Source organism: Opisthorchis viverrini (assembly GCF_000715545.1).
Source record: "Opisthorchis viverrini unplaced genomic scaffold opera_v5_15, whole genome shotgun sequence".
NCBI classification, from domain to species: domain Eukaryota; kingdom Metazoa; phylum Platyhelminthes; class Trematoda; order Opisthorchiida; family Opisthorchiidae; genus Opisthorchis; species Opisthorchis viverrini.
The window spans coordinates 1,577,375-1,588,072 of NW_008751671.1; the positions used below are offsets into that span (position 1 = coordinate 1,577,375).

General features: G+C 45.7%; 1 protein-coding gene across 1 annotated transcript in view; it reads right to left on the reverse strand.

Moving 5' to 3' along the window:
* Nucleotides 1–1,352: 1,352 nt before the first annotated feature.
* The window catches only part of T265_01405 (hypothetical protein), a gene marked incomplete at both ends in the record, with an annotated part of 29,813 nt that continues 20,467 nt past the window's right edge, over nt 1,353–10,698 (reverse strand). Inside the window, one exon of the mRNA XM_009165431.1 lies at nt 1,353–3,978. Within this exon, the coding sequence (XP_009163695.1) occupies nt 1,512–3,978 (2,467 nt within the window). The remainder of the gene's footprint in view (nt 3,979–10,698) is intronic.

Sequence of the window (10,698 nt, forward strand, 5' to 3'; positions counted from 1 at the left end):
AACGGAGATATCATACGGCCTTTGGTCAATATCGGATCGCTAAGACGGACGTATCTAGGACGTAACTAGATGCGATAAATGGGGCGAGGCTTTCACCATTCGAACCTGATAAGTCTCTTTATGCTAACGGAATGCCAATGAATGCGTAATTCCTACAAAAAACCCACGCGAGCAGATTCGTCAATGAAAACCTACTTGAACACTTTATGCTCTGGAAAAAAAATTGATCAAAAACTTCTGGCGCCCATTGTCAATTGCCGTCAACCTACACGGAACACAAAGACGAATGATCTTAAGGATTGGGGATCTGACAGTCACGGACCACTCTCACGCTGAAAAGTACCCGCATAAATGAACCGCTACATACTAAGTCCTCGAAGGAGCTAGTAAACCATTGCAAGTACACCTGCCTACACCCGACAATCGGCCCTTGACGTACATACAGATGCTATCACCTTCCGAGAATCTGTTTCTTCTTTTACATAGGTAAACGAAAGAGGGGAGAGAGAATGTAGCCACAACGTACACTTCTCAACGGAGCAAAATGAAATTAATCTTTTTTGGAGTTGGACACTAATGTACCATTTAGTATAGTTACGGGAGATGCAACTGTACAACGGCTGAGGGGACGATAACCAAGGTGCTAAAATGTCTTTCCCGATCCGATCCTATCCTTAAGTTTCATCTGAAATCTCGTCCTGTAAGTGCAAACACAAACTACGCTCAAAAGCCGAGAAGCGCTGCTTCAGTGCTTCCCAAACCTTCTCACATACGCTTGATGAAAAAACTATGGACAGCTTCATCCTTTTTGTGGCAAGCAGCGGCTTTGTGCACCACATTCCGTTGACGAATATCATGAATGAGAGACTGAGTTGTCCAAAATTAATACTATTATAATTTACAAATGAAACTCTGATCGGAAAATTCAAGGGTTAGGCTTATCTGATGAGCCCCAAACAAAATTAGGTTTTCCACAAGATGTCATTTCATAGAAAATTACTTGCTATCTAGGCGTAGATACCATATTGCTTGGATAAAATAGAAATTCCGTAATATCGGACCACAGTAAGCTGAATAGAAGCCACACTATATTTGAATAAACAGGAAGATCCCAAGCAAAACGTAGTGTTTGGGGAGCTAGTGTTCCTCACCCCTCAGTAGGTTGATAGAATCAAGGACTACTTTCCAAGAAGCCCAAAACCCTAATTCTATTCTGCTGTTCTCCCTGAAACGAAAAGTCTAGTATCCCGTCAACTACGGTGAAAGATTCTTGGTAGCTAATTACTATGCCGAAGTGCGTTAATCCAGCGAACCATTACAACCAGACTGGACAGAATAAAAACCGAGATGGGTTTAAACTTTATCATCCAAAAAGTTAACGAGACTAAGGGGAAAATCAAAGAAAACCAGTTAATATAGGGGAAAAACCTTTGTACAGTTTGTGCATAATTCTGTTACTGAACAATGACAATGAAAGGAAAAGCTGGCAGTGGCGCCAACGAAAGAGGAGACTAGCTACTCTCGATTGAGTTCCGCTGACGCGTCGCGTTCAAACTAGTATGAACAGCGGTCAGCAGCTGACCAAGCATTTGGCGCTGTTGTCTCAAGTGGGGAGCATGCGCTGGCCAACGACACACTGGGCAGTCCAATGCTCCTGTATCCAACCAGCGTCGGATACATGCTTCGTGGAAACCATGTCCACAGGGCAGTGCACCAAGTCGAACGTGAAGGCGAAATTTCCGCCAACAGATCACGCAAGATTCACACGGAATGACCCAAGGAGGCCAGTTGGTACACAGGTTTGCAGGAGTGACATCTGCATCTTCCACCCCATCAGCAACCCTATCTACTTCGCTGCTCTCAGAGGCTGTTGAGGTGTGTGACTGGCGATCTGGTCTCAGAGGTAGACGAGGTCTACGAAGGCGAGGGCGCCTGTAGACGAAGGAGCGTTGGTGCGCGGTATTCTCGTGCTCATCCGCTTCGTCCTCAGCTTCATACTCTGCATCCAAACCGAAAATTAAGCGGGTGTTTTCTTCTGATGTGCTCTCTTGAAATGGGTTATTCAGTTCGCTTCGCAAAACACTATCTGCTTTACACAGTCGTACATTGGGTAGGTTGGTAGAGGGTAAAGAAGTTTCGTCGGTCGTGACCGAAAAATGGGATGACTTTGAACACTGCCAGGTGTAAATGTGTGCCGGTGCAGCCAATGGCACAAATGTCGTCCGGCCCGCGTCATCTGTGTCAACCAGTTCCGGAGTGACCGGAGGACCGATAAGCGAATGTACCACACTATCCTCGCTGTTAAGGAGCCTGTGAAGACGAGTGAGCTGGTTTAGAAGACGAGTCTGATCCAGACCATCCCCTCTATGGACACGTGTGTTTGACAGCAGTCTCGAGCGAACATTCCGTCTATCACCAGTGATGGCCAAATCAGCATCCGTAGTCGCACTGCTAGAAGCACTGGAGCTCGTCGGCTCTGTTTGACCTTCAACGTCCGAAGCAGCCAGTAACAAACGACTCAGCTCATTTAAGAATTCATGAGGAGATGTCTCACGTATGCGATGAAGTAGACGGACTGAGGCCGAGCGACGGTGACCCCTAACACCAGAGGCTTCTGCTGAACCCGACCAGACAATCAGATAAACATGAGCCACNTGACCCCCAACACCAGAGGCTTCGGCTGAACCCGACCAGACAATCAGATAAACATGAGCCACTAAACCGCTCAGGAAAGTGCAGAAAATCACGGTCAAGAGAGCCAATCGGAATAACGTCACATGTCCCGCGGCAATAGAAAGTCGGAGTAGAATGATAAGCGAAGAGGTGACCAAACGGCGCAGCAACCACAACGATGAATTCACAACGAATGCCGCTTGAGGAAGGCTGAGCAAGTTGATGAGAGGTAAGACGGCAATTAAGAGTAAGAAGTTTGATGATATAAAATCCATAAAGCTGTTTTGTACGCAAGCAATAAGCCGTTTCCAAAGCACAGTTCGCTGAACCGAAGGAGTTGGGGCAGTCGATTCATCAAGGTATTCCATTTGTTCTTCACGTACCTGTGGTACCACATGGGACGTCCATCCTCGGCGAGCTAGCCGAACTATGGACTGTGCCATGCGTAGTCGACCAGTGGCCTGGGTACTAGGCAATGGGCTCGACACACCCATAGAGTAGCGTGCCAAACATGCCAACCATTTACCTGCTTCAACAGCAGAGTTTAAAATAACCAGCAGATTAACCAAAATAGCCAGTAGAAGAAGGAAGTCGTCTGCAGAGGGATACAGAAAGCGTAATTGGAGCTCGAGATTGGAATAGCTAAGGAATTCGCCTCTTTTGAAACCAAACGGAATACAGTGACCCTCAGGTGTTAAAATGTGAAACGACGCGCTTTTCGAACAACCGAATGCATCGAGTAGTTCTATAATGGGCTCGATTGAATGGCGTTGTGTAGATCGCATACGGGTAGATTTGGGTACAGGTTTGGAGTCCGGTTTGGAGTCTGTTGAAATAGTGAGTACTGAAAATCGAACACGACCGGTATAGGGAACTGATAGAGCAGAGAGCACCATCGGTGGATATAAGTGATCCTCCCAAACCTTGGACGTCTTAAGAGGATGCTTGACTGAGGACATATTTTTCACCCAGATGACCTGAACCGGTTGTGGTCGCCGACGCAGCCATGACATCCAACTAGATCGCAATATTTTTGGCTGCTTTTCAGATCCAACCAGCTGAAACGTGAGTGGTAGGATATCATCAACGGAAGAGATGCGGTGCAACCGCTCAGAAAGCACAGAGCTGAGCCACCTGCGAATATGACGAACAACCTGGCTGGTGGGAAATGCGGATTTCGACGCATCAGTATGAACTGATTGCCTTGGATAGGGGCGGAATTGTAAAGAATCTTTGATACGATCTCCTCCTTTTGGAAGCGCAAGGACGAGGTCTGCAGCGACGAAACCACGGTCATGACAGAGGCTGAAAATATGCAGAAGGAATGGGTCTTACAATTTGAAACGAGCAAGAACAATTCAGAATAAGCTTGGATTCTCCGGGAAATCTACGAGTGAGGAACATAACCACTGCTTCGTTTGCACACTACAAGATCAAATAGTTGAAAATAATATCACTTAAAGTCTGTCACCCCCTAGTACAACGATGAAAGAAATGGGCTCAAGCGAAAAAACCTTCGTCTGGGTCTAATAAGGGTGGGAAATTATTACTATCCTATTAATACTATTACCCTAGCGGAAAGTTGTTTCAGGATGTTACTCTCAGCCTTTTACAAACGCAGGCGAGCAAACAAGGAAATGAACTAGAGTATAGGAACAAAGTATTCGGAACAACTAAGGGCTGAATTGCAGCTTCGTCGCAAAGCCTGAGTGTCTGGTCTCGCCCACTAACCAAATGAGCCATCCTTTTTACGAATTTCTTGGATGTTCTAGCGTTACCGCAACACAATCGTAAAAGACGCCGGATACCACTATGGTTGAATGGCTTTCGGCCCAGAAAAACGACCAGTATTTAACCTCAAAAGCAGCTAATCCGCATGAACTGGGTATCACAATAAACTGACCCTTTATAAGGAAAATCCCAATAGCTCTGCTGAATTTATTTTCATAACAAGAACTACAGGACTAATAGAATCTGCCATTTCGAAATAGGTGGCGTTTTATTTTGCACGAATTCAATCACATGAGACGACAATTTTCGGAACCCGAAGCGGTTCACAGCTAACAGTACCGGGTTCCAGTAGTTTAACTCGATGGGTATGACCACCTCTCAATCAGACGACACTGACATGAAGAACACGAACGTGCTGATTAACCAAGCCAACGCAAACCAAACAAAGAGTGAGGAAATAAGTAGCGAAATGGAACCACTTCGTATAGTTTTGTCAGTCACCACAAATGTAACAACCCGAAACCGACCAAACAAGTGCGGTGCACACCCTGCTCATAATCCTGGCACAACACTGAGTGAGGGCCATTCGTTCACATAAAGGAGGGCAACCAAACAGCCAAACAATTATGAGCGCAAGATGATCTGTGAGGAGTAATCAATAAACCCTCAATGAAATGCAGCAGCAACGATCAATTACATCGCTGCTTGAGTTGACATAACGAAGTGGTCCATTTAGAGGACATGTGTGGTGATCGATGATGGCGGAGTTCGACCGGTTGTCCTTCGAGTGGCTTTATTCAGCAGCCAAAAGGGTAGATGCTACCGAGCTTGACGGTCTGTCCATTGATCCCAAATAAAATTCTTTGGAGCTGCAGGTGAAGCGACAAATATAAAGAGAAGTCCACGAAAACAAGTAGGACCATTTTGTGTGGGAAGAAACACTCTGAGTTGAGCTGTATGATATGTTCTCTTCAGAACAGTTCGCAGTCATCGTTTTATTAATTTTGCGAGAATATCACGCTTGAACAGCAGTGTTAGATAGGCCAGCCACTTTGGCATCCAGTGTCGGTTCCGTTTCAGACGGTGTCACGCTATAATGCCTGATAAATTATCGCCGGGCAGTTGTTCTGTTGCAGCAGAGTTCTGTGCAACTTCGAGCCCCTCCCCAAGTTTTTACGGTTTGCTCGATGATGTAATGTCCTGATTCCGTTGGAGAGAAACAACTGAAGCTGGACTACTACTTAGTTCAGGTGAGTTTCTCGCACACCGAGCGTCGTACAGAGCCAACACCACCTCTATTAAACAGCAAGTATAGAAAAGTGAGTCTGTTTGAGAGTTCATACTCACAAATGAACAAGGTGCTCTGCATCTTTTCTGTTTTTTGATTAATAACAAGACCACATCAATATATCTTTTGTAGAGGGGTGTCGCATTAGTCTTCGCTTCACTCTTGGGTTTGCGATGGAAATATTCACTAATCTTGACCAAATGGGGTTCCCGTCGATACTCCATCAACATGTTTGTGTCAGAGGACTTGAGAATAAAAACCGACTTTTTATGTACGCATGAAGGAATGAAATATCAATATTTAAGGGTTGTTGCAAGGTTACCTGGACGGTCAAAATTCTCAAACAAGGGTACGTTCGTGAACAAGAAGTTAACGTCAGAAGAAAACATAAGACACTGCGACATGTTGTACTCTTCGTTGAGGCTACAGAACACAATTGTGCGCTCAGAAGTGCTCGGCACTCACCTTGTGGTTACTCTGGCTCATGTGAATGAGTGGCCTGAATTCAATAATGTATCAGGATTATAGGCAGGGTGTTGCTGGCATTTGTTCGTTCTTTTTCGAACTATGTTCCACTTTGCAATCGACAGTACTGCACGAAATGGTTCCATCTCGCAACCTGCTATTGTGTTATTCAACTGGATGAAGGTGACAAATAAAAAAGTTGGATTTTCATATCTGAAGAGGTCCAGAAGAGGCGCGGACAGTGAGGGCAGAGCTGCACGAACCGCCACCGCAGCAAGAAATGACCAAGGTTGATAAAAATTAAAAGAAGACTGGTAAAGAAGAAGGGAGTCCTTCAGACTTATTTCCGTTGAAGAACATTGAATACTACAGGATGGGATGATTTGCGTCAGTCCCGTGGAGGTGTTCATTAAAGTGGATTCAGAAAGTTATAAATTATTCCTCGGCTTGTTTTCTTTGTGAAGAGAATTGTCAGGAACTTCGAATACTTGAAAAGTTATCCCTAGCATTTCACGATCCACGTGGAACATTTGGCATATGCTTGGATCCGAAAATGGTAGTAATTTCATCACCAGGGATAGGCCAAAAAAGCACGCCTTTAATATTCGTCTCGAGCTCAAAAGTAGTTAGCAGTAACCGGGTCCTGTAGCGAATGGATAGAATTTAAGGAACTCTCAAACAATCACGTTACAGCCCCCTGATGAGTCTTACTCAGGTAGGACCATGTGGTGGATTGCTTTTCGCTTCAGAATTTACCACAATCTGACCCCAGAATGAAGAAGCTAGCTTTCGTTGTTCACAGTTCATATATCCACACCCCAGGTACAAACTGACTTTCATTACAGAACGTTTTTTCTCATAAGGAATGCTTTCGTAGGCGGAGACCGAATTCACACGCATTCATTGCATGCAAGTTCTGTCACGATGACAAGGATTTTCCGCGACTCTGACCTCATAATCAGTACAGACTTAGAAACGAGTCACAAGAACAAACAAACCTCATGAGTATGTCACATGAGGCACATACAATGATTTGCAGTCGATACAATCTAAGAACTGAACGAATGGATAAAGGTCACGCTTAACCCAAGTAAAAAGATAAAGCGTTCAGCTGTAGCACCCCTCCGGTGCCTAGCTGCCATGCCACCCGAAGGGAGCACGAGGGCTGGGATACTGCCAGGTTGCCCAAGCCTAGACAGGGGAAGTCGAGTGGCGGAGGTCGGATTCGAACCGCGGACCTTCAGGTTAGTAATCCGCGCTCTAACCACTTCGGCCATCTCGCCCCCTAACCCAAGTAACGTAGCTTTTTGACGTCGCTGCTTCGACAAAGACGAATTCGGTGACCCCAGCACATACACGTTTAACGGATGTTGCTCCTAATGAGATCACTTGTGTCCTTATTGACCGCAGGACCAACCAGAAGTTGCGTTGGTTAGTTCATGTACTGCGCATGCCAAACCATCATTTGCCGAAGACAGCGCTGCTTTGCGTGCCCGATTCAACGGACCTTTCTGTCAGCAGTTTCACACCTCAACCGCTAAGCCATCTCCGGCTAAATCCAGCCCCTATTCGTTCCGGTTTATCAGCTACAAACCACTAACAAGGGTACGTTGGTTCGAGCTGCTCAACTTTCCGTCAATGAGAAATGAGAAAGCACTGAAGGTATAGCCAGTCACTGGAGGCAATATCCTAATCAATTAGCTGCTGTTGGTTTATTCTGCATGGAAAAGCAGGAAACTAAACAGTTCCGCATTGAAGGTGGTAGATTCCATGCAGGAGTGCCACTGGTTGCATGATCCGGTTACGTTTACCAATGTCAGTCACTGCTATAAGAGTTGGGTTCTGGACTCACCATTTCGTGAGAAGACAGTTGTTAGCCTGTTTGAGTTAGGTGGTCAGTACTTTCATACCTCGTTGCTAGGCCATAGATTGTCGACCTCTCAGTCGGGTCTACTCAGCACGGGACTGTGAAAGTAGTTCAGCGAAGTAGACAGTTTTCTGACAAGAGGGGAGAAGATAGGCAAGACCGTCGCCTTGTAGACTTGCAGTTTAGTCCATAGCCTCAGGCGTCAGGAGTTCAAAGCCCGTTTCACGAGTAATATAAAAGCAAAAATAGGGTCTTAGCTCATGATTAACGCTCACATCAGCAGAGGGTGTGCTGTCGAGGTAGCAGCAGTCCAATATTGATGCATGGGGGAGCGTTGGGGACTAAACTTAATCCAGTTGGTGCGTAGCGAATCTTCTCCGGGCAAAACTGTGCAGTTATGCGCTCAATTCGCCATGCGTACATTTGAACAGTACACTGACATCCACAGACACTAAAATGTGGATCTTGGTTTGACGGGTCGAAACCCTTGCGCCAAAAAACGCCCAATATTGAAAGGACTTGCATCAAGCGGATAGCCAAACTGCACACTAGCGCAGTCGTTGAAGAAATTCGTATCCATGATGGCCGTAAATAGGGCCTGAAGAGAATGGGGCAAGCCTGTTCTCCACCGGCGAAGATTTCGAAATCATTTGAAGTCCATTTATTAGTTTATACCTTCATTCTTATTCTGTTACATAGGCATCGGAAGAGATTGGCGAATGTTGGAAGACAGACATATTTGATATGTCACAAGGTGTCGGGTCGGAGTCGGTTTGGAAAATCTAGAAAACGGGCATGGGGCGACCATCGATGCGCACGAAGTTTTTCTTGAGGCTGTCGTGCAGCAAACACCACACCCAGATCATCACAGAAACCATAAAATTCCCAAAAAGAGTGCTTTGATGATTCCAGGGTCAAATGTTTGCGTAGAACTCGTTCCAAGAGCCTGACCACACAACTTCGCAAGCTGTAGTTGTCAGGTATGTTTGGCTTCCTTTTCCTTTGTGGAAGGGCAGGATTAGACCACCCGTGAATTCCAGTTGAACTCCCCGCATCATCATCATCATCATCATCGTCATCATTGACAACAATGAACCAGTAATATATAGTGGTACATAAATGTCGACTTCATTTAATGGTGGGGTAATATATCCACTGGGGAAAAGATGGCTCAAGTGGTTAGAGCGCGAATTTACTGACCGCAAGGTCCGTACTTCGAACGCGACCTCTGCCTCTCGACTTTTCCCGTCTAGGCTTAGACAACCTGCCAGTATCCCAGTCCTCGTGCTTCTTTCGACTAGCATGGCAGCTAGGCACCGGAAGGGTGTTACAGCTGAACGATTTTTTTTAACGATTTTGAAAGGCTGCACAGATATTCAGAATTTCTGCAGGCAACTACTTCTGCATTAGTCTCCAGCAAACATCCTGAAGAGTTGGGTTGACCTGACAATATTCAAAGAATCCTACGATTCTTCGTGTCATCATCAAGCAGCGAATCCTTCGATCTGTTCACTTTGCCTCCTGGGAAATTAGTCCTTGATGCGGTTGGGCCAGGTCATTTCGAACATTCTTTGGTTGATGATTCTTGATCTCGCTGTCCGAATGTGTGAGATTTGACAGCAGCTAACTTCTTAGTTACCAGCTGTTTGATTTGATGGTTACTGCCGTCAACCCGACAAGGACGTCTTGAAGGTAGGTGTCTTGGCTAGCTGATTGCCATTTTATCATCTGCCCGGATTCGGTCCACGCTTCGGCGGGCAGGCTGAGTGAAGGTTATCAATGACGCATCATTTGCGTCAAACTTCTCGCGTTTATTAGTGGGATTGATATGTTCAATTTCGCTCGGACAAACAAGCGATTCGTTGTGTAGTTGATCCTCTCATCACCGGTGTGACGCACATTTCTCAAACGTTTCGCCGGCGAACGACACCCTTACTGAATGAATGAGATTGGTCACTGCATGTGTGTCCAAGTTGCAATGCGCTGCTTTTCCAGGTCAAGCCCGATGTTAGTAATGGGATGGAGCATCGTCGGAGTCAGCCACCGTTGGGAATTGCAGTCCTGATACTATGATTTCCGAGAGCGCCTTACCACAGGAGAAAGTTTCGAAGGACACGTTCAGTCAACTAACCAAGGAAGAGGATCTTGTCAACTTCCGAAAGTGATCAAAAGAGAGCGCAGGACCTGTCGTTGTGGCCTTTTGATGAACATAACGTTCAAACACATCCACTGCTCACAGTCACAGCTTCAGCCGCAGCGATGGAAAGCGTGGATTGAATTCAAGGGGTTCCAAGTTGAACATTTTCCTGGTGAGATCAGAAAGGTCGAAAAGAATACCAAGATCTCACGAAGTAGCCGTTCAAGTGAAACGTTCATCAATTTCACTCAGGACGGTGAAATAGATTTAGTATCTCATCAGTTCCACTGTATCTTGCATTACGGATAATTTGGTTGCCAGTTTGGTCCAGTAGTGTTCGATGTACCGTGGGCCCATGGTTAGCAGTCGTTTCTGTAAAACACTGGAGTTAGCACAGCCTGTTACATCACCACCTTCAAATGTCGACCTGGGAGAGATGTGAATTCCTGACCTAAACAGTCTGTGGTTCTGACTGGCCACACATCCTTGGGGTTTTCATTTGTAGTATCAGTACATCCATAGATAACTATATATATA